We start from the raw sequence: 24,265 nt of genomic DNA, 5'->3' as shown, positions 1-24,265 counted from the left end.
GTTCACTGAGGGCCAGGCGTGGTGGCTCACGCCTATAATCTGAGCACTTTGGGAGACCGAGGCAGGAGTTCAAGGCCAGTCTGACCGACACGGTGAAATCCCATCTTTACTGAAAATACAAAAATTAGTCAGGCATGGTGGCACACACCTGTAATCCCAGCTACTCGGGAGGCTGAGGCAGGAGAATTGCTTGAACCCAGGAGGCGGAGGTAGCAGTGAGCCAAGATTGCATCACTGCACTCCAGCCTGGGCTGAGACGCCATCTCAAAAAAAAAAAAAAGTCACGAGAATATAGGCCCAAAGGTCTTGGAGTTGATTGGCACTGGCTCTGCATCTGCCGTGAGAGTAGCTGAGTCCCTCATGCTACCGCCATGTGTGTCCCAAGACAGGTCATTGAATCTCTAGAGTCTCAGTTTCTCATCTTTAACATGGAGACCTCAGCAGCTCCCCTGCCTAGTGAAACCCCATCTTTACTGAAAATACAAAAATTAGCCAGGCGTGGTGGCACACACCTGTAATCCCAGCTACTCAGGAGGCTGAGGCAGGAAAATTGTTTGAACCCAGGAGGTGAAGGTTGTAGTGAGCCGAGATCATGCCACTGCACTCCAGCCTGGGCTACGCAGTAAGACTCCATCTCAAAAAAAAAAAAAAAATCACTGAGGATATAGGCCCAGAGGTCTTGGAGTTGAGTGGCACTGGCTCTGCATCTGCTGTGAGAGTAGTTGAGTTCCTCATGCTACCACCATATGTGTCCTAAGACAAGTCATTGAATCTCTAGAGTCTCAGTTTCTTATCTTTAACATGGAGACCTCAACAGCTCCCCTGCCTTCTTCTCCAAGGCCAGATTACCACCACAGATCTTTGCGTGTGCTTTGTGAACTTCAAAGTGCTGTAGATGTATGATTGCTTAGGACCCCTTGATCCTTGTGCTTTCTGCTTTTCTCCATTGTAAGTTCCCTGAAGGCAAAGAACATGCCTCAAGTTCTTGGGCCATTGCCCACCGTGCCCATGAAGAGTGACTTGGCAGGCAGTGGAGACCTCATACCTTCTCTTAACATCCTATCCAGGACTGGTTTTCTGGCTCAGGGCTCCAGTGGGGAGGCTCCTGGGCTTACTATGGTAACACACCACTTTCAGTGGGCTGCCATGTGCTGGGAATGAAACCAGAGGTGCCAATTACACTAACATGTGTTGAATGGCGGCTTTGGGCTGGGCACTCCATTCAGAGATGTTGTGTGTATGCAGTTGAATCAGACATGATCTCCTGCTCTCAAGGAGTTTACAAATAAAGTTGATAGCATATACAACCAGTCAATAATGCAACGTGCAGTGCTGAATGGGTTCCTAATGGAGACACAGAATAATGATAATGTTACAAAGATGGAGAGATCAGGAAGAGCTTCACATAGATGTGGCCTTTGAACTGGTCTTAACGGATGAGTAGGACTTGGGTAGATACAGCTGGTGAAGGAGTCATGCCAGGCAGAGAGGAAGGTCTGAGCAAAGACATAGACTGCAGGTCATTTGAGAAATAGCTAAATCAGCTGGAGGTGTGTGTGATGTACAGAAGGAGAGAGCTGGGAACTTTTTCTTTGGGGCCTAGCCATGGACAGCCTTGATTGCCCTGATAAAAAGCTGGGGCGTATCTCAGAGGCAGAACTAAATCATAACAACTGATATTGGACAGATGGGCTCAGACAAGCCATCTAGGCTATTCCGGGGCAGAAGTGAAAATGATGTTGCTAAGTCTGAGATACTGGTAACCAAAGAAGGCAAAGTCAAGCTGATTCATGCCTGGGGCCTGGGTTTTTACTAGTGTAGCTGGTATTGCAAAGCCTCTACAGTCAATGAAATCAAACAGAAAAACTTTATTATTTTCCAGCCAGAATTCAAACCAACTCTGTGTCATTCCCACTCCTTGCCTATTAACAGTACTTCAGGCAAAGCCCAGAATATTTCACTTCAGTAGTTACAAAGTCTGGTCTAACCCAAACTTGGTGGTCAATTCTTCTCTCTGCCCCTACCTTCTTCCTCCTCCTTCTTTTTTTGGGTCTTCCTGCTCTCTCTACCAGGGAATTGGGCCCTGGAGGAAAGATGAGAAGAGAGAGAAGTGCTCTTAAGTGTGTGGCGCCGTTGATGCCTTCCATGTGGCAAGTACCAACAGGTGGCTCTTCTTAGTGCACATAGTGAGCTTTTGGGAGGCCCCATGGGGAACTCTGCACTGCGAAGTAACAGGTATGGGCAACGAATGCTCTGCTTGACCCCTTAGTTCCTGCCCACAGGAACTAAGTTCAACCCACAGCCTCCTACTGCAGGAGTCCCCTTGCCTTGAGAGGCCACTCTCTTGGCTTAGTACCTTCAGGATATTCTAAACACAACTTTTTTTCAGGGAATTCAGTTGGCCCACAGAAAATACCACACCCTGGACAAACGAAGTACAGGAAGGGGGGCGGTGGGATACAGTGTTCTCCCTTTCCTTCCCCACTTACACCCTCACAATGGGCCCCTGTCCTCAGAGGTCTCTATCAAGAAGAGACATCCATTTCGATGCTCAAGGTAGCTCAGGTCCCTCCCAGCTCTCCCTCCCCACCCTCTGTGGCAAGGTGGGGCAGTGGGTTTCTGCTGCTAGGCAAGCATCAGCCAGAATGCCATGTGCCAGCCTCCCCACTGTGTAGGTGCCCACGCCCACTCAATGAGTTGCTCTTTTCTGCCCCCTTCATTTGCCACCGGAATGGGGATCCCTCCCTCTCGCTGTATACCCTGAAGGGATAGGGTAAAGCCATGACTCTACTCCCCAAACATTCCTTATTCTAAAGACTTCTATCCTTAAATTCCAATCTTCTATGAATATCAGCTCAAGAAGGGGAATAAGTCACAGAACCAGCTCATCTACCTTCATAAGTCCTTAAGACATGAGGGGACCTCATGGCCTCACCTTGGGGCTTTAGCCAAAATACCAAAACAACAGGAAAGTACTGTTTGGTATTTTATTCCATTAGTGACACTTTATAGCAGAGTTTCACAATCGCAGTACTTTTGACATTTTGGGCCAGATAATTCTTTGCTGTGGGGCCATCCTGTGCATTATAGATGTTTAGCAGCATCCCCAGCCTCCATCCAGCGGAACTCCCCTTGTCATGACCATCAAAAGTGTCTTCAGATATTGCCAAATGTCCCTAGGGGTGGGGAGGGACACGCTTGTTTCCTGGTGACACTGCTTTTCTTTTTTTTTTTTTTTTGAGACCAAGTTTTACTCTTGTCACCCAGGCCATAGTGCAATGGCGTGATCTCGGCTCACTGTAACCTCTGCCTCCCAGGTTCAACTGATTCTCCTGCCTCAGCCTCCCAAGTAGCTGGGATTACAGGCACCTGCCACCATGGTAGAGATGGGGTTTCACCATGTTGGCCAGGTTGGTCTCAAACTCCTGACCTCAGGTGATCCACCCACCTCTGCCTCCCAAAGTGCTGGGATTACAGGCATAAGCCATCGTGCCTGGCCTGAGACTGCTTAATAGACTAAAGGAAGTCATTGAAAGTTTTTGAACAAGAAAGCAGCATAAAATTATAAACAAATATTTGGTTGATTTCACTAAACGATAGGAAAAGAAATGGCCAAGGCCAAGAAATACTGTGCAAATGACATCTTTTTCACAGTCTTTAATAGTGTACAAAGTGCTGTCATTAAATTATCTCACTTGACTTTCACACCAACCATGTGAGGAAGGGCGGGCCCACACTGCACGGGTGAGTTGTCAGCATGGGGGATGGGGGCTAAGGTGTGGAGAGCTCTCAGGTTAGGCAGGGTGTGGGAAGGAGTTAGGTGTAGGGTGGGGCTTCTCCATGAAGTCTGGACTTTCTTTCCAGAGCAAGAATCCCGTAGAAGATATTTGGATGAATAATAATAATGGCTTACTAAAATTAATTGAGAGCTCACCACGTGCTGAACATAGCCCTGTGTATGGTTCATAGATTATCTCATCTGCTTCTCTCAACAGGCCCCTGTGGATATGTACCATTATTTTTCACAGTTTACAAAGTAGAAAACTAAGGTCTAAAAGATTAAATCACTTTCCCAGGGTTACTCAGTGATCAGATGGGATTTTAATTGAGGCCGGCTGGGCCGACTCTGAGCCTGTGTTTGTAACCATGGCCCCTTCCTGCATGTATTTCCTCCAATCTGACTCATAGGCAGGCTCCACAGTCACCAGCGTCCTGCACTCGCTTGGTGCCTGCAGCTCACACCAGCTTTCCTGTTATCAGCATTGTTTATTAGGAAAATGGGGTGGTTCATTTCCATTTGCCTGCTGAAGATGTGACCTAGAATAAAAGTGTTAAACCAAAACTAGAAACTAGAAATCTTTGATCCCTCTTATAGTATATTGGATGATCCAAGCCAGGCTGTGGGATAGAATGTTCTGGCAATTTCCTTGAAACTCCAAGATTATGTTTTAATTGCAATCTCACTCTTCAGCAGAAAATAAATTAACATTTTTGCCCATCTTCCATGCCAGTCACAGCACTAAGAGCATTAGCTTATGGCATCCTCACAAGAATCCCATTTTACAGATTCGATGATTGAGGCTCAGCGAGGCTTAAGTCCATCATGAATGACAAAGTCAGGACTCAGAATCCAAGTATGTCTTACGTATGTGCTCTTACACTAGGCTTTATGCATCTTTCATCTTTTTATCCTTATAAGGTGGGTATTATCATCTGACCTTTACAAATAGAGAAGGAAATAAGAGGCAGAGAAGGTAAGTAACTTTCCCTAAATCCAAGACTACTGCTGGCAGAGCCAGGAGTCAGGCTCTGGCTGCCTAAGCCCAGAGTGACAGGCTTTTCATCCCGGAGCTGTGAGCTCAGGCTCTATGAGAACTTGTGAAAAACAAGGCTTCATCCCTCTGTTTTAAGTCAGACTACATAGTACAGGGTGTGGGACACCAAAAACATTCGTCAGCCTTGACCGTGCTGTCCCCTCACACAGCTGATTCCACTTGTAGGTGAGGCATGTGGAATGAGGAAAGCTCTTGCTCTTCGGAGATGTGGGGCCCTGGAAACTTATCATGGCTTCTGTGGAGCCAGGCCTTCAGGAAGGTGAACCTCAATCCGGGTGGGGCTGAACATCCACTCAGTTGCTCTTGCTAGGGTATAAGGAGGACCAGCTCAGGAAGGAGGTGGCCTTTGAGACCCTGAATCTGATAGGACCAGCCCGTGCAACAAAGACAGCCCAGCTCCTGCAGAGCTTCTGTTCGGGCTCAGTGATGCTCCCCAGCAGCAGTTCGGGAGACACCGCACCTGATGGATGTGCAGCACCCTGCTGGGCCCTGACCAGTCTGTGTTTTGCTGCAGGCAAAAGTTAGGGTTGGCTGGAAAAGGGATCAAAGATTGGAATGGGGCTGGAAGCGGTGGCTCATGCCTGTAATCTCAGCACTTTGGGAGGCCAACGCGGGTGGAGGACTTGAGGTCAGGAGTTTGAGACCAGCCTGGCCAGACATGGCGAAATCCTGTCTCTACTAGAAACAAAACACTTAGCCGGGCAGGGTGGCACACACCTGTAGTCCCAGCTACTTGGGAGGCTGCAGCAGGAGAATGGCTCAGACCTGGGAGGTAGAGGTTACAGTGAGCCAGGATTGCACCCTGCAATCCAGCCTGGGTGACAGAGCAAAAGTCCGTCTCAAACAAACAAACAAACAAACAAAAGAAAAGGAATAGGACTCAAGTGACCCCCGGTGGTGGGGGGGCAGTGAATTTTCCTGGAAGGCCCTTGTTACCTTAAGGCAGTTGAATGTATCTGGTGAATTATGCTGGCAGAGGGAGGAGATCAAGCAGGCTACAATTAAATTTTAACACCCACTGCCAACTATTTTCATCATAGTTCACAGTAAATGCAGATACACAAGTTAAGGGAAAGAACAGCAGAATTAAGATTTACGTTCCATTGTTTAATGTCCAACGCTGACAGATCCCTAAATTTTTCTTAGTCATAAAGCAATGTTAGTTTTTTCACAGTTGTACTGAGGGATGTATTTGGACTGGAGAGTTAACCATGGGGGTTTTGAGGGGACAAGCTATTGATGGGGAATGAGACAAATGTCATCCACATTGTCTTTTAGGGGATTCTTTCTAGTTGTGTGGAACCCAATTCAACAACACAGATTACTTTGTGCTTTGTACACCAGGCCCTGGGTCAGGTTCTGGTGGTATGGAAAAGGTGAAGCAGGACTGCCATGTGCAGCTGTTCAGGCTGCACATTTACATTTACAACCCAAGGGGTAACCACGTAATTCATAGCATACATCGATTTGTGTATCTGTTAAGCCCTATTCCTGCAGATGGCAGGAATGTGAGTTAAAGACAGTGAGCTATATGGGCTGTGTGTGGTGTCAGACACAGTCTGTACCTTCAAGAAGCTCATTGTCCAGCCAACGGTTGGGATTTAAAAACTATGTAAATCTGGACATCCTAGACTAGAAGGTGGGAGAGCTTTTCTCTTTCCCCTTTAAGAACAGGCTGCACAGGGTTAGATAAGATTGGAAAACAAACTTGGTGTACTCTAGTCTTTTGACTATTGTTGGTAGCTCATGATATAACAGACAAACCTATTCCTTTGTTACCACCTCCCACCAACTCCCAGAACCTAAGATCTTCCACCAGCTCCCAGGACAAAGAACATCTCTCCTTTGGCCTTATACTAAATTGCCTCCATTTAGAATAAGTCTCTTTCTGTGCATTATTATTAGGAGAAAAACAAAAACAAACAAACAAAAAAACAAGTTAATTTTGAAAGACAGCATCTCTTCCCAGTCTCCCCAGAATGTGCCCCTGGGCAAAGCTTGCTGTGCAGCAAAGCCCAGCTTAGATTCAGGCATTATGCTCTGGGATTTATGGTCTCAGGACCCCAGCCTCTGATATCCCTTCTCCATGTCTGAGTCGACTTCCCTGTAGCACAATAACACACCCCATGCTCCGGCAGTGCCAATTTCACATATATTATTTTATTACTCATTTGTTTGCTTTCCAGGGCAAATGAAAAAATAATTTAAACCAATTGTATGTACAGAGGCTTGGTTAGTTTTCCCAAGAACTTCCAGTAAGTCCCACAGCCCTGTAGACAGCAAAGCGTATTACCTTTAACATCTATACAAAAGTCCACCTATAAAAGTCTCATGTGTAGAAAGGTTTTCTTTATTATAAGCATCACATTTTGGGACAGGAAGGGGGTCAGGGTGGGAGGTGGAGGAAAGTGTAGGGTGGGGGTCCACACACACCTGCCCGGGGATCATCCTGGGTGGGGAGGCTGTGGCTGGTAGGGCTCAGGTGATCTGCAGCGGGGTCTCCAACATCTCCATGAGGAAGGTGTCAATGGGGGTGTCCCCGATGAGCTTGAAGAAGAAGAGGTGCTCCAGACATTTCAAGCCAATGGAGCGCAGAGCTGGGAGGCGCAGCAGCAGCTTGGCAAACCTGCAGGAAAGCCAAGAAGCATCAGGAACAGGGATGGGCATGCACTGCACACCTGCACCTGCTGGCAGGAGGCTGTCCACTTGGTCTTCTCTACCAATCTGTGATAAAAGAGCTGGAAGGGGAGACAAGGGAATCACAGAATCTCTAAGCCTAGAGAGCTTCAGAAACAGGCTAGAGGGCTCGTCAGCCTTAAAGGCAGAAGTTGTAGCACATGACCCTTCCAGAATCTTGAATTCTGTAGCCATGTCCCAGGACTGCCCTCGGCTCCCCTCACTCACGGTGGGGCAGAGGAAGAACTAGATGACTGTGTCCACTCACGTTGCCAGCCATACTGGCTCCTCACAGTCTCTGTGTCCCTCGGGTACCTACACAGATCTGCTGAGGCACCTAGAGCCGAGCGTGAGGCACTGAATGTGCTCAGTCCATGGCAGCTGTCACCATTAGATGAACATGTTTGAGAACCTTACTCTAGCCATCATGCCATCAATTTGTTTCAGTTTCCAGCCCCCACAAAAAGTCTTTTTAAGAATGGGGTCTCACCATGTTGCTCAGGCTGGACCTGAGTACCTAGGTTCAAGCAGTCCTCTCGCCTCAGCTTCCTAAGTAGGTGAGACTACCGGCACATGCCTTGGGGTCCACATTCACCAAATTTTTGTTGCTAATTTGTAACCAATTGTTACCAATTTTTTTTTTTTTTTGAGACTGAGTTTCACTCTTGTTGCCCAGGCTGGAGTGCAACGGCCCAGTCTCAGCTCACTGCAACCTCTGCCTCCCAGGTTCAAGCAATTCTCCTGCCTCAGCCTCCCGAGTAGCTGCGAATACAGGCTCCCACCACAATACCTGGCTAAATTTTTGTATTTTTAGTAGAGACGGGATTTTGCCATGTTGGCCAGGCTGGTCTCGAATTCCTGACCTCAGGTGATCCACGCACCTCAGCCTCCCAAAGTGCTAGGATTACAGGCGTGAGCCACTGTGCCCGGCCAATTGTTACCAATTTTTATGGTCAACTTCTTAGTCTGTGCTTACCCTTAAATTAGGAAAAGAGGAGATAGAAAATCATAGTCTCTGCCCCCGAGGAGTCTATGGTCTGTTTGGGGAGAGGATACATGCACACATGCATACACACTGACCCACACATTATCACACATACTCGCACATGCTTCACACCCATGTGCCCGCACACACATCCTCACCACTCACATACATGCACACTCACACTCTTACACTCTCACATTCCCTCACACACATGCATTCACACACACCCTCACACATACACATGCCCACTCATGTACACTTTCACATGACTTCACAACATGTGCATGCACACACACCTTCACACACTCTCATGCACACGCACCTTCACACACTCTCATGCACACGCACCTTCACACACACTCATGCACACGCACCTTCACACACTCTCATGTATATACACCTTCACACATACTTCATGTGTTTGTACACACATCCACACACTCATATGCTCTTGCACTATATTCATGCACATTACACACAATACACATACTTACAAATGTGCACATACTTAATCTCACATATCTCATGCCTGTGGTCTCACATACGTACACATGCACACTCATATACACACATGTGCATGCATGCGCTCACACATACACACATGCAAACACACTCCACACTCACACTCTAACATGTTCTTACAACATGCACACATGCACACACACACACCCTCACTCACTCATACACACCCTCACACACATTTTTTGATAACTGAAGACACTTGTGAGGTTCACAAAAGGGAGAAAGAACAGTGTGTGAAGGAATTCATCTCCCATCTGCATGTCCTTTCGGGCACCTCTTTCTGTGACATTTTTCACTCTGTCTGTGACATTGTGCCCTCTGTGCACAATGCAATGCCAGCTCATTTTTAATGTTATTAATACTACTAGATATGAAGTCACTCTACTCACAACTTCCAATAAAAAACTCAAGGACCAAAATCACATTAGTCACTATGGCCCTAAGTCAGAGATTTCTGGTTCCAGATGAATCTTTACTGAGTGTCACAGCATCATTTCATGAAAAAGTACAAATGAGAATTTCAATGTTCCTTGAAAATGTGTATATCTCTATACTCATGCCATATGACATTTTAAAGAAATGTAGCAATACAAGGAAAATAAAGTGGCACCATCAAAAAAAGTAGAAATTGCTTCCCTACATGGAAAAATTAAAGATCTATGCCAATGCCACACATGACTTCGAAAGCCTCCAGTGGTAAAGCCCCTGAAAGCATTTGAGTGGCATCACCATTCAGGAAAGAGGTCGTTAGACAATAAGGAGTCTGAACTCCTGGCTGTGCCTCTGCCATTAAGCTTTACGGAAGTAGGCAAAGGAAACGGCTTCTCCATAAGTGCAAAGTTAGACTGGGATTAACTCTAAAATTTTTTTTTAACTCTAAAAAGGCCAAGATTTTACAACATCCAAAATTCTAAGTATGCCATCGTACTGCCCTCTTTGTTGTGTGACCTGGATTTAGGAACTGAGATCAAATCTAATAGACGAATGTCCCAGCATTCCTTGCCCACAGGTTAGCAGCAAGGGGGATTTACGCCTTTGAAGGTGCCTGCTGTGCGTGCAAGAGAGTGTGTGTGTGAGTTCTGTGACCTGACTTTTGAGCTCTGCTTTCTGACCAGAGCGAAAGCAGAACGTGGCCCCTGTGACATGCACTTCTGAGACATCTCCACAGCGTGGCAGCACTCTCCCACTGAGAAATCCGCCTCTACCTGGCTGTGCCAGGATCCCCTTCAACCAGGTTCTGCCGACCAGAGGTGACCAGCCCTCAGCACACCCACATGCCTGGCCAGTGACACCCCTGATATACTTGCTGAGCCAACTGTGAACACTTGATCAGGGCAGTCACCCTCAGTCCAAGCTGTGCTGGACAAACCCAGGAGACTATGCAATGGACCCATCCTCTGCTACCTCTCTGCAGTTCCAGGCTCTGCCCTAGTCCTGGCAACAAATGTTGGCCTCTCTCCCCAGTGTATGGAGGCAGCCCAGCCCCCTACCAGCCGTCTTCCGGCAGAAGAGTCAAGTTCCAAAATTTTCAAAGTGATATGAATTAGAAACAACCCAAATGTCAATCACAGGGCAATGGCTAAATACATTAGGATATGTTCACACTGCAAAATATTACAAAGCCCTTGAAAATGATAATTTGTAGTTGTCAATAATTGAATACAATTTCTAGAATGGCTAAGGGAAGAAAATAACACACAAAACTGTATAATTTCATATCTAGAAATGCATACAGGATATATATAATACATAATAGATACACGAAGATACACACAAGATATAATAGATACATGAGGATACTGGAAAGAAATATACCAGAATATTTACAATAAGTTCTTATTATCTGCTTTTTTTTTTTTTTTTGATGGAGTTTCGCTCTTGTCCTCCAGGCTGGAGTGCAATGGCACGATCTCCGCTCACCACAACTTCCGCCTCACCAGTTCAAGTGATTCTCCTGCCTCAACCTCCCAAGTAGCTGGGATTATAGGCGCATGCCACCACACCGGGCTAATTTTTGTATTATTAGTAGAGACGGGATTGCTACATGTTGGTCAGGCTGGTCTCGAACAACCGACCTCAGGTGATCCATCAGCCTCGGCCTACCAAAGTGCTGGGATTACAGGCGTGAGCCACTGCGTATTTTTAAAAAATATTTTTCTAATGTTGTTTTTTTTTTTAACCAAAGCATGCATTGCTTTTATAATTAGGAAAAAAAGTGAGTTGGAGTTTTTTGTTGGTTTTTAAAGAAAAACAGCAAGTCATAGAGCCAATTTCAGGAAAATGTATGACACTCATTATTTCTAATGCCCTGCACACAATATGTGCTCAAAAAATGAAAGATTTGATAGAAAGCATCCAGCTCAGGGCTTCAGTTAAGATGACTTGCTCAGGGCTCACACCTGACAGAGGCCAAGCCAATGCTGGCAGCCACGTCCTGACCCCTTGATCAGGGCTCTCTCAATCTCATCTATAGTGAACTGCTAGATTCACCAAAATCCAATCTTTTCTTCTCTTCCTTGGCATACAACAGGGTAGATTCTCCAGCCTCCTTTGTGGCCAGCTGGGCCACGTGACTTAGAATCAGCCAATGAAAGTGAAGGAAAAGGTGAGGGCGCTCTAAGACCCAGGTCTGGCCCATATGGCCTCGCCTCTCTGCTCCTCCACCTCTTCCAGCTTCCATCATCTGGATGCAAAACACAGTATGGCTCTGGGTCATGGTGGAGACACAGGAAAAAAGGCGCCTTGGTCCCTGAGTGATGGCGTGCAAGACAACCAGCTCTCTGAACTGACTGCCCACCCGGATTTGAGAGCAAGCAATAGATGCTTGTGTTAAACTGGTGGCATCTGGTGGGTCTATTCAGCTTCATCTCACTAATAAACTAGGCCCTGCCTATTCATTGCACCAAAGGGCCAAAACCCACCTACTCGAATTCATCCACAGCCTCCAACACAAAACACAGCTCAGTCTCTTCTGGACAATTGCTAGATGTCGGCTTATGATCCAGGATAAACAGCTAAGTAGATATTAGACTTCACAGAGGAATAGAAATAATTAGTGAGCATTGGGAGCATGTAAAATTAATCCCTCAAACAAAATTAATGTCTTTAAGACAGTCTTTTCAGTTTCATTTCCAATTTCTACGAGATTTGAGGATCATGTTTTCTCATTTTAACTGGCATTAGCAGAGAGGGAAAACTCTTTGGCTTAGCTGTACTTTGGAAAAAACTTTTGAGAATATCTTTTAATAACTCAGAAATACCTATACTGCTAGATGGCCTCAGAGATCTGCTAGACCGACATCCACCTTTCCAAATGAGGAGCCCAGACCCAGACCCAGCACCTTCCCAGATGCCACACACATGGCACCCTGGGGACCAGCAGCCATGCCTTCTGGCTACCAAAGCCTGTACTTCCTCCTGCATGGGGGTTTCTATGGGGGCAGACCAGAAAGCAATGCAGTCACACCTCAAACACAGGCTCTGTGAAATCACACGAACTGGGTTCACATCTCACCTCCACCACGTGCTAGCATTATGGTCTTCAGCAAGTTACTTAACATTTCTGAGGTTCTGTTTTTTGATAGAAATCGGAGATAATAATTCCCACATTTATTCATTTGTTTGCTATTCATCCTCCATTTAAAGATGTGTGCTATGTGTCAGGCACTGCTTTACCTGTGGAGGTTAGAGGAGTGAATGGTGAATAAGACAGATAAGGCCGCTATCACCATGGAATTAACATTTTTGTGGCTTTCAGCTTGTTATGAAGACTAAATAACATTTGAAAACACCTAAACTTTGCCTGCTGCACTTTAGGGGCTCAATAGTTGAAGAATGGGAGTAGTTGCTGCTGTTACTGCCATTATGCCAGCACTCGCTCACCTGCCTGGCTGGTCTGGATACTTCTGCTTGGTGTAGGCCTCGAGGGTGGCATAAACCTTCTCTCGCAGAGTCTCCACCTCAGAGGGGTTGGACAGGCCCTTGGCATCTAAAAGAGATGACTGAGTTAGCCTTTGATTACACACCCTCCAGCAGAGGCTGTCCCTATTCCCTCTGGCCACCCTCCCTAGAGTTACTAGAGACACCCTGGATAGGGACAAGTGTGAAATAAACAAAGCTAGTCATTCGTTCCCCCTTGCTCTTCTTTCCGTGTCCAATTTACCCGAAAAACTCTTAGGGCAAAGATTTTAAACTCCATGAATAGGCAAATGTACCCACCACTGACTCTAAGGAGAAGAGCTTTATTTTATCCAGACTATTCTCGAAATATTACTTGCACACATTTACCGAGTGCCTACTATGTGCTAAGCATGGACTGAGTGATAAGATGGGACACAAAAGCTGAATTGGCACATGTCCTGCATTGATGAACTAACTGCCTAATTCTGGAGATAAAGCCTCTGCATGAATGATTACGTAATTCTGAAGGTTCCTCTTTCTTGACCACAGCAGCGTTTGCTGGAGCTGATCGCCTCCTTCTTGAAAGACTATTTTCCCTCGAGCCTCCAGGACACCACCCTTCTGATTCTCTCCTTATCTCACTGCCTGCTCCTTCTCAGGTTCCTTTGCTGGCTCTTCCTTTTCTCCCTGACCTCTAAATGTTGGCATGCCCCAGGGCTCAGTCCCCAGCCGTCTTCTCTGCTCTATCTTCCCAGATGATCTCACCCCAGTGTCATGGCCTTACACAGGCAGAGGCTGACAGCTCTCGGATGCACATGGCTTCTCCCATGAAGTCCAGGCTCATATGAGCAGTTGCTTCCTGGGAAGCCACTCTTGGATATCTACTACCCATCTCCTATTTTAATGTCCAAAGACAAGATCCTGATTCCTACCCACCCACTCTCAGAACTTGCTCCTCATGGAGTTTTCCCCTTCTCAGTGAAGAGAACTTCATTTTTCCCATTGTTCAGGAAAACAAAACTTTAAAAAACAAAAAACAAAAAAACAGAGAGTCATATTTAACTCCTTTCTTTCTTTCTCATTCTACATTCAATCCATCGGCAAATCACAGTGGCTTTACCTAGAAATATATCTATAATCTGACCGCTTTTTACCACCCCCTTCACTGCCACCCTGGGCCACCATCATCTTTCATCTTCCCCACTTGCCCCAGGCATGTGCCTGCCACACCCATTCAAAACATTTTTCAAGATGGCTCTAGCTGACACTGTGAGCTCTCCTGGATTCCTGGCTCTGCCGTCTCTGTCTCAGCTGAGCTGGAGGACCAACAACATGGGAGCACTGGAGGCTGACAGTGGAGAGGGGTGAACACACACATCCCCTGGGGTCCAAGGGTGGTTACCTGGGTTAAAGAGCACAATGGCTCGCAGGCACCCCAGCTCCGACTTGTCCATCTGCATGTCTTTCATTTTGGAAACCAGCTCAGTTAGAACTCTGTTAACAGGAAACAAGAGGGTAATGAGAAAACCATGAGTAACAGGCGAAGAGTCAATAAAATGAATTCATCCAAAATGTGTATATGCCCACCCTGTTGTCAGACGATGTACCAGTTACGAGGGGTACAGAAATGTAAAAGATGCAACCACTCATTGCAAGGAGATTACAGTTTAACTAAAGAAACAGACATGAAAACAAGCAGCAGCACAATGCCCAGGAATATAACTGCCATGAGCAAAGTCCAAGTGGGCTCCAAAGAGGAAGCAATGAATGCAGGGAAACAGAAAGGCATCATGGATGTCTTGGAAATTAAAAACGCAACAGGCAAAGCAAGGTAAGGGGATTGCAGGTCTAGAAAAACACAGCAGAGGGCAGCATTCAGTGAACTGGTAGAAAGGTCCGGGCACCACAAAGAGGGACGAGTCATTCCAAACACCATGTTGGGCTCTACATGGAACATGTGGGAAAGGGCAGGGAGGTAGTAGAGACAGCTCAGTGGATGTGCACATGCCCAAAGAAGACCATTTACAATGGAGGTGGAAAGGGGCCACGGGGCCCTGGCATCGGACAGAGAGATTAATTTCAACTTAATTCTCCTCTTTACTAGTTCTCCATCCTCTCACTCTCAAGTCATCAACTACTCATTTTATTCAACTCCTTGTCAGATGGCTTAATTTTCCTTTAGTATCATTTAAGGCACAGAACTTCTGTCAGGGTGTCCCTGCCTGACCAAGATGGATTTGCTCCTGCTGCAGGCCTCCTTCTGAGATCATCCAGAGCCCAGCATAAACAGTCCATCTTGCCTGGCTTCTTGAGGACAGATCCTGATCCCTTTCCCATCCTTGGCCCCTAGGATAAACAGTTCACCCTCTCCACCCACAACTTACTAGCTGATGTCAAGATCTGATCTCTCCCTGGGAAACCCATTGGGAGAACAGATTCTCCTATCTGCCTGGCAACTATGCTGGCCTCTGACTGGCTCCATCTTATTGTGATCTCAACCTTTCTTTTATTCTCTCCCTCATTCCCCAGGTTTATAGTTTCATGTGCCTAGTGGTCTCTGCATGGTCATGTGCAGCTAACTGGTCTGCCCATCCTTCCTCCCAGCACTACCCAGAGGTTCATATCCACATGAGAATTCATGTATACACACATGTGTACACACACACACACGTGTACACACACACACACAAAATACACACAAATACTGGAAGCAGAAGAGAGACACCTGTCAAAGATGGAGCCGACCCCAGCACTATGGGCACTGCTCCGGTGGACATGTAAACCCGTGGCCAGAAGGATGCCATCCTGCACGGAAACTGAGCGGTGGGAGAAAGAGGCAATCAGCAATTCATTCCACCCTGCAAGGATAAAGAGGAGGTCTTGAGGGAAAACAGACCACATTCTTTCTTTATTTATAATCACCCAAGGCACGTACTATTATTCCACATAACACAAGCAGAATTGACAATCTAGGGAGGTTAAGAATTAGTTCAAGATGACACAGCTAATTAGTGAAGAAACAAAGGATAAGACTGGGGTCTCCTGACATGGCTCTGCACATCCCCCACTCTCTCTCAGATGCAACTCAGAATGACAGCTTGAGGACAATGATTCTATTTTTTTTAATCAGTCAACAAATGTGGATTGAACATTTAGCAGATAATGGTCACTATGTTAGCTTCCGTGGTGGATAAAGCTAATATACCTTGCAGTTTCTGCCCCCAGGACCTGATAACCTAGTTTTGTTTCTTTGGCATTGTCTAGTAACACCCAACACAGTCTGTAGCTTTCAGCTGACACTCAGTGAGTGTTCATTATCTAACAGGGATGAATGAGTGGACTGGTTCCCAATGCTCAGCCAATCTTCATGAAATTTCCCTGCTGGCTCAGTGACAAATAGGAGATATGGCATATGTCAATGGCCTGCAAGTGTCCCAGAAATAGGAGGCAAGAGAAAATACAGTACATTGAGTCTTAAAATAGGAAGATCGTGGAACCCATCTAGTATAAGCTTGAGCAGACATCTTTGGCTTCTTTATCTCACCTATGAAATGGGAATATCTCTATTTGCCAATTTCATTACAATAATGAGGCACTGCTTCAAATTATCCTCAATAAAAATGATTTAATAGTCTTTTAAAAATGTATGCAAATTATAAAGCCATGGTAAAATTTGCATGGGAAGAGAGTCCCACTCCCTCATTAACAATGCTTCATTTGGGAATGAACAATCCTGCATAGGGTTATTTCATCATCAACATGGTACATAGCTTGGACATGTTGCAGCTCCATCAGGTTACTTTTTTTTAGGATCCTGGGAGCAATTTCAAAACTGTCCCAGGGAAAAAGGCAGCCAATATGCTTTACCTGCCCGAAGCAAAATGACCTGGTCCTCCAAGGTGAGGTCAGAGAAGTGGGGAATACGCTTGGCCCATTCAACGAGGGTGAAAAGCTGCTTGTCAGCAGCATGACATATGTTGGTAACAGGGTCATTTGTCTGAAAGAGGAACAAAGTACTGTGAGGGACAGGTCCCAGGACTCAAATACACCCCTTTCTCCCATTTCCAGTCCTACCCAAGAAATGGAGCACATACCGAGTTCTCCATGTTCATGTCACCATAGGATTCTGTCTTTGGTTCAACAGCAAGTTCAGCTTCTAGAATCCTCTCCACAGGCATGTCTTCATGACCACTACTGGCACATTCTGCCTCACTCTCGGCTCGCTCCCGGCTCCTCTGTCTTTCTTCCTGCACAGCTGACATGCAGCAGGACATGCAGAGGTTACCATAATGCCCAGGACTACAGTGGGAAAGTTTGTTACCCACCTAAGCCTCAATGTACTCATCTATGAAAGGGGATCCTGAATTGGGGATATTGTAATGTTGACAGATGAAACAAGGAAAGCAAAGCTGTTTGCTTACGCCTATGCAGAATGAGGGGTTCTTTAGTGCATATTCTTTCCAATGCATTATGGTGATCACACTAAGAAGTATGCATTTTAAGCTTTAATAAACTCTAATTATATCCTCTCTTTTAATGGGCCACCCTCTCCTTGCTATCCTTGCAGATCCCCACATTCTTGCTCTACCTGCTGCCTCTATAAAATTGTGAGCATGAAATAGTTAAGTAGCAAGCACATTACTTTAAAAACTCCCTCTGTCAGATCCTATGCATCATCCTTGGCATTCACGTCCCATTAGGTCTGCCCCTAGTGCACCAGCTTGAACACAACATCACCTGATCCGACTTGTCAGGGAAGATTTTCAGGGAGCCAGCTGTGGGTATTTAGTAAGTGAAGGGGTGGAGGGATGTCACCTAGATGACATTTCAGAATCAGTGGCTGATTTTGGAGGTGGGGGAGGGTACATAGGCAAAGGTGTAGGCTGGAATTATCTCAGCCTCTCCAAAGCTTAGGGTTTTCATCAAGGTTCAGGGCAACTCTCAGAATCCTCCATGTCTATACATTAGGATGGAAAGCAGACTGCTGCCCCCTCTAATTCTATGCTCTTCATCAGGAGAAAAGTCTCTGTTGGGTTAGTTTCCATCATCTAGACGGCTGTAGTTTCCATCTTATTCACAGCAGCAATAAACAGAATTCAATATTAGAACACATTTTTTACATCCCAAGAGTCAGGAAAATTATCCTTTAAGCAGGTGACTAGCTTGAAACTCCATGACAGCTACTCCACTAGCAGCTCCTATTTCTGTTTCTCTCCCTTCCTCCCCACAGTCCACTTGCAAGAGTGCCTCCTACTCTCTGAGGAGATAACAAGCCCCAGAGGCTGCAGAATGGACTGGAACCGCGATGCTGAACATCTCGTTTGTCATGCAAGCCATATCAGTCTTTCAGGATAGGTCAGAGAAGGGTATGACTGCAAAAACACAACTTATACTCCCAAGCTTAGTGGAGATGCGCCACAAAGCTTCAAGACAAGAATGGTACTCTGTGGTTGCGAGAAAGGCAAAGAGGGTAGAAAGAAGAAAAGGAACAAGGGAAAGAGACAACAAAACGGTGAGAAAAAGAGGAAACAGAAGGGAGAGAGAACAGAGAGGAGAAAATAGGGAAAAGAAGGGCAAAAAAACATGTGCCTTAAAGTCAAAGAAACCTTTTTCACATATAACTCTACCCCTTCCCTGCTAAGTGGCATTGGCCATATGACTGAGCCTGGTAAGCCCCAATTCCCTTATCTGTGAAGCAGGGATTAACTGAGATGGTTAAGGCTGGCACTTAGTTAAGGTTGGTACTCTTCGGTAGTTAACTGAAATAGTATCATAGGGATGGACGAAGCAATTATAAAAACTCAATACAAATAGTTATTTCCTCTTTGCCTTTGTGTCTTTTTACCCCCTTGGGCTCATCTCTCCATCTCCCTTTTTGGCCTCTTCCCCTCTCTCCTGTTGTTCTTCCTCTTTCTGTCTCATCCTTACTTGCTGCTCACTCTGTCAGCCTTCATTCACTGGCAATATGTAGAAACTATAATATGTATTTTTTATTATATTTGGATTTACTGGGAAATGTTGAATGCTTCTTGTATTAATTTTTTAAAGGTAGGTTATGAGCTTCTATTTGTCTTGACTTTAAAAGATGAGGGAAAGCAAACTAAGTTAAGTTTCATTCGTGGTCCTCAGTCAATGTCTTCTACAGATTTGTAACACTCAAGGAAAATAACCTTCAAGCTTCAAAGAAAATATCCTTGGTGTCAGGGCATTCGATTCTAATTCTAGTTTTGCCATTAACTGAGCAAACCCTTTGCTGTTCACTTTTCCTCTTTGTGCTTTAAATCTTCCTGTCATAAATGAGGAGTCATATATTGTTATTGGGGGGTAGCTTCTACATGTCAGACATTCTGAGCTACTATTACGACACACATCAGGGTACATCCAGGGAACCCTGGATGATCAAAAATAGAACCAAACTCCTGCCTTAGGAAAGGATTTTAACCATTCATCCAACATGTGTTTATTTTGCACTCATTACAATAGCCAACATTTATGAAGCTCTTTCTCTGTGTCAGGAATTGTGCTCAACATTTTAAATAGATTAAATTTCATTTAATCCTCACAATAACCCTCTGACATATTATGAGCCACAGAGAAACTGGTAACATATCTGAGGGCATGTGGTAGGCCATGGTGGAACCAGCACATACACCCACAATGGCTCCTCCTGGGCCCATCTCTAACCTCTCAATACTGCCACCAAAGTACTGGGCTAGGTCTAGTAATAAAGACCACACAGGGCTCACAAGGATGTCAATGCTGCCCACGAACAGCCTCAAAGGTAATCCATTCTCCAGTCTTAAAACTACATGTATATGATGAGAAATCATGGAAATAGACATTCCAGAATTCCTGAGGTGGCCCGCGAATCAGAGGGTCCCAGTCCTATACAGGGTCTGCCATGTGCTTGCTGTGTGAGCTTGTGTGGGTCCCTAGGCTCTCTGAACCTCTGATTTGTCCTTCAGGAAATGGACGTGTTACATTAGAGAATAGAAAATGTCCACTCTGGCTTTAACATTATGTATCCTAAAAGGGCAACAGGTCCTGGCCCCTGGTCCCAGGCAGGTAAACTCTGTGCCCACCCCAATTCCATCTCTTTATCTGTGTGATTTCCATGGTCTCTCTGTTATCTGCTCCAGGATGTTATTATTCTTGTCCTCAAGAAAGTGTCCAAACGGAACCCCAAATTCTATAAATCAAGACCAGAAATGATGGCGGTGAAGGACAGGCTATCCAGTAGCCTTTTGAATGTGGCCCCTTATATAGCAAGAGGAGGAACTAATTCACCTCTTTGCCTTCTCTTTGTCAGGGTAAATGGTGCCAATCTCTTTAGAAAGTTCCCTAACAGCTCATTTTCCTCTCCTAATTTTTACTACTCAGCTTTTCACTATTCTTTCTGTTTCTCCACAGTCTTTTAAAAAATGCAGAAGCAAAAACTGGGTCCAATTTTCTATTAAAGTACCCAAGCCATACAAGAAGGAGTGCCCAGTCTCTTACAGTTCACATGTCCCTGTTTTCCTTCCTTTTTAAAAAACAGTTAACAAACCACATTTCCCAACATTTCACCTATTGACCACTCGGTCCCTAACTGAGCTGGAGATACTCAGCCTGCGTTTCCAGAAATGGATTAGACTAACTCTAGAGAAATAGAAATGATGGTTTCTCTGACTGAGACCATTCACTTTCTTTTAATTCAATATCATGTGCTTGATGAAAACTTATTTTTCCAAGTCAACTGGAAACTTATCTCAAGTGTTTTAGGAGGAAAAAATGACCCTGCGGCCACTGGGCTCTTGTTAATGGGAGAAATACTTGTAGTCATTAGTTTCATTTTGATAATCATGGTGGGGGAAGCTCCAAGAAGTATCAGTTCTATCTTGGTGGAAAAAAAGATGTTCTTCACCAGCAGGTATTTCATATCGTATGTTCCAATCTGTAACATCATTGATCCCACTGCCACAGCAAGTATGACGTAAGCACAGAGTAGGCACTCAGCTAATACTCAATGAATAAATGAATGAGTCATTTTTAGGAGCTCCTGCACTTCGAAAACTTCTGATTTCAGCATTCAGTTTAAACTGTTCATTCAACAATTTATTAAATGGCTACAGTGTATTGATTACTGGTGATAAAGCAGCGGGGGAGAAAAAATCAGACAAAGCCCCCGCCTTCATGGATACAGACGGTAAACAAGATAAGTACAAGTGTTAGACAGTGATAAGTGGTGTGTAAAAGACACAAGGAAGGGTTGGCGGTGGCTGGTGCAATTTTAGATGGTATAGCCAGGCAAGGCTTTACCAAGAAAGTGAGAATTGAGTAAAGATCCAAAGGATGAGAAGAAGTGAGCCATGCAGATACTTGAAAAAAAAAAAAAAAAAAAAAAAATCATTCTAGACAGACAGCAAGTGCAAAGGCCCTGAGGTGGGCACACCTCTGAAATATTTGAGGAGCACCAAAAAGACCAGGATAGCTGAGGCTGGGAGACAACAAGGCATCCAGACCATGTACAACCTTAAGTCGTGACAGAGATTTTTGCCTTTTTGTCTGGGTGAGAAGGAAAGACACTGGAGGATTTTGGTGAAGGAATACCTTGACCCAATCTACTTGTTCAAAGCCTCGCTCTGGTTACTGTGCTAAGAAGAGACTGTAGGAGGTGGAAAGAGGGAGATGTCTTAGGATGCTATGTAGATCACTGCAAAAGATATGGGTAGCTTGGATTGAGGGTTTAGTGGTAAAAGTAGTGAGACATGGAAAGATTCTGGACATATTTTGAGGAAGAGACAAGATTTCCTCACCCACTACATGTGGTGTGTGAAAAAAAGAGGGGAGTCAATGGTTTTTGTTCTGAGCAACTGGAAAATAAGTGGCCATTTCCTGAAAGGGGAAGACTGTGTGAGGAACAGGCTGGGGTGTGAGGCAGATTATCAGGAGCTGAGATTTGGGTCTCTCACTTTTGAGGTTGCCGTTAGATGTCACGGCGAGGGCTGTCCTCAGTTCCTTCACAACCTGGTAGGGAAGGAGACACAGACTAGCACGGATCTGAGAGTCAGAGACCTGGGGTCAATTCGTTGCCTGCCTTTGGCACCTCAGAAAACTCCGTTCACCTCTCTGAGCCTGTTTTCTCATCTGGCGGATGGTTACAGTTGATTAGGTCACCCTGTAAGGCCACCTCTAGCATTTTGACATGTTAAGATTCCAATAATTTGTTTGCTTGTGGGTGACATTCATTTTAGCAGGGACACAAAGAATCCCTCTTCACTGACCCTTTCAGTAAGATGCCCTCTCCTCACAGAAAAGAAGTTCCTCAAGAATGAGGAGCATGCTGGGCCTAACTGACTGAACTCCTTGTTCTTATTTCCTAAAGAAAGGCAGGACCTTCTTACTCTAAAATCTATTAAATTCACCACTATCCCCATGTCCCTGCTTGAGCTCGCTAGTTAATTAACTGCCCACTTCAATTTATCTGTGCTACTTAATGGAAACACTTTTCCATCTACTAATGGAACAGAAAGCACCTTCTGAGGTTTTTTCTCTGATACTAGAATACCCAGCTAAACCACACTAAAAATTAAAAGATGTGATGTTTTCAACACACAATGGTGGTCTCTCTGAATGGGAAGGCCAGGCCTATCAAACCTGTGTAATGCCAGTAATGCCAAAAGATGATGGAATATACCAATATCAAAGGATTGATAGAAGACCCGGGTAAAAAAAGCTCAGTGAGTGAAATCAAACCTGCAGTTTTCCCTAGAGAGAGACCTAGGATTAAGGGAGAAAAATCACCTCCACCCTGAAGGTCAGTCTGACGATCCATCGGTAGAACAGAGCATGAGGACCCTGAAACCTTGGCTCTGACACTTGCTGCCTGGTTATTGGAAGAAAAAAGGAGATGGTCCAGTTTGGGGATCACCATCTGGGCTCCAGAAGAGGATGGGTAAAGTGGAGGAGGAAGACGCCTCTTGCCCTCTCTTCTCTGGAGAGACACATCTCCTAGGACAAGGCACATTCAATTGCAATACACGAGAAGTCATGGTACCCAAAGTTATCCTAACCCCCAATCAGACTTCTCTTGAGAGCCCTGTGGGGAAGAAGTTTGAAGGGGAAATTAGGATGACTTTGGGCACCATGACTTCTCGTGTATTATGGTTGAATGTCCCCTTGCCCTAGGAAATGCCTCTCTCCAGAGACGAGTATTAGAATTGAATGTGTCTCACCTTCCCTCTTCATGCCCATGACAAGGCACTTCTGATAGCGACAGTACTGGCAGCGGTTGCGCTGGCGCTTGTCAATGAGGCAGTCTTTATTATCCCGACACGTGTAGATGAGATCCTTCCTTATCGTCCTCTTGAAGAACCCTTTGCAGCCTTCACAACTGTACACCCCATAGTGCTTTCCTGGTTACAAGAAAAGAACATTCCATAGATTGTTCTTGTGTTTATTTGGATCTTTCATTCAAAAGAACCTCTTGGTTCTTCCCCAGAGAAACAGGCACATCACTTGGGCACTGGGACAGAAAGCAAATAATAACTAGCAGAGAATGCAGGCTTAATCACAGGAACTAAACTCAGACAGAGCAAATACACCTTTCCTTGTCTCTTTCCTCTGCATTGCTAATTCCAGATAGAATTATTAGAAAATTCCTAAAGCTAAGGCTTTCTTTACATTTATTTTATGAAGGTAACTCTTGGGTTTAGTTAAGCAAATGTTCTGCTTCCATTCAAAATATTAGTGTAAATAATAAATAAAAATATATATGCTTGTCACATATTACCTAGCAGGAAAAGAATCCCAGCTTAACTAATATTTCCTATAATTGAGACCCAAATTCTTAGGAAACCCATTTAAATTTATTATCCTTTACCATAAACTATGAACAGAATTCTGAGTTATGAATTTTTAAGTGCTATTGCCTGTTGAGGAAATTAATTGCTATTTGATCTTTATTTCATCATGTGACAACCAAGCTATGACATAAAGATCTGATAGAAGCTGATTTTGCAGCCAGGCATGGTGGCTCATGCCTGTAATCCCAGCACTTTGGGAGGCCAAGACGGGCAGATCACTTGAGGTCAGGAGTTTTGAGACCAGCCTGGCTAACATGGTAAAACCTCGTCTCTATCAAAAAAAAAATATTTTTATATATGTGTGTGTGCGTGTGTATGTATGTATGTGTGTATATACATATATATATATATACATACACATACACACACACATATATATATATATATATACACAAAAATTAGCCTGGCATGGTGGCGCATGCCTGTGGTCTCAGCTACTCCAGAGGCTGAGGTATGAGAATCACTTCAACCCGGGAGGCGGAGGTTACAGTGAGCCAAGATCA

The 24,265-nt window shown here is 45.0% G+C and overlaps 2 protein-coding genes across 8 annotated transcripts in view; one reads left to right on the top strand and one right to left on the bottom strand.

The window, feature by feature from the left end:
- The window catches only part of MGST3 (microsomal glutathione S-transferase 3), a 1,219,025-nt gene that overhangs the window by 949,354 nt on the left and 245,406 nt on the right, over nucleotides 1-24,265 (top strand). The gene's annotated exons all lie outside the window — the stretch shown is intronic.
- The window catches only part of RXRG (retinoid X receptor gamma), a 44,906-nt gene continuing 27,805 nt past the window's right edge, over nucleotides 7,165-24,265 (bottom strand). For both annotated transcript variants that reach the window (XM_050768635.1, XM_050768644.1), the window contains 7 exons: nucleotides 23,133-23,312; nucleotides 17,013-17,173; nucleotides 16,786-16,915; nucleotides 15,644-15,776; nucleotides 14,321-14,412; nucleotides 12,901-13,006; nucleotides 7,165-7,461 (listed from right to left, as the gene is read on the bottom strand). In XM_050768635.1, the coding sequence (XP_050624592.1) occupies nucleotides 7,314-7,461; nucleotides 12,901-13,006; nucleotides 14,321-14,412; nucleotides 15,644-15,776; nucleotides 16,786-16,915; nucleotides 17,013-17,173; nucleotides 23,133-23,312 (950 nt within the window). In that variant the 3' untranslated portion in view covers nucleotides 7,165-7,313. The remainder of the gene's footprint in view (nucleotides 7,462-12,900; nucleotides 13,007-14,320; nucleotides 14,413-15,643; nucleotides 15,777-16,785; nucleotides 16,916-17,012; nucleotides 17,174-23,132; nucleotides 23,313-24,265) is intronic.

Source organism: Macaca thibetana, chromosome 1, assembly GCF_024542745.1.
Source record: "Macaca thibetana thibetana isolate TM-01 chromosome 1, ASM2454274v1, whole genome shotgun sequence".
NCBI lineage: Eukaryota > Metazoa > Chordata > Mammalia > Primates > Cercopithecidae > Macaca > Macaca thibetana.
Note: the sequence above shows the minus strand (reverse complement) of the source record. Positions and strands in the feature narration are given on the sequence as shown.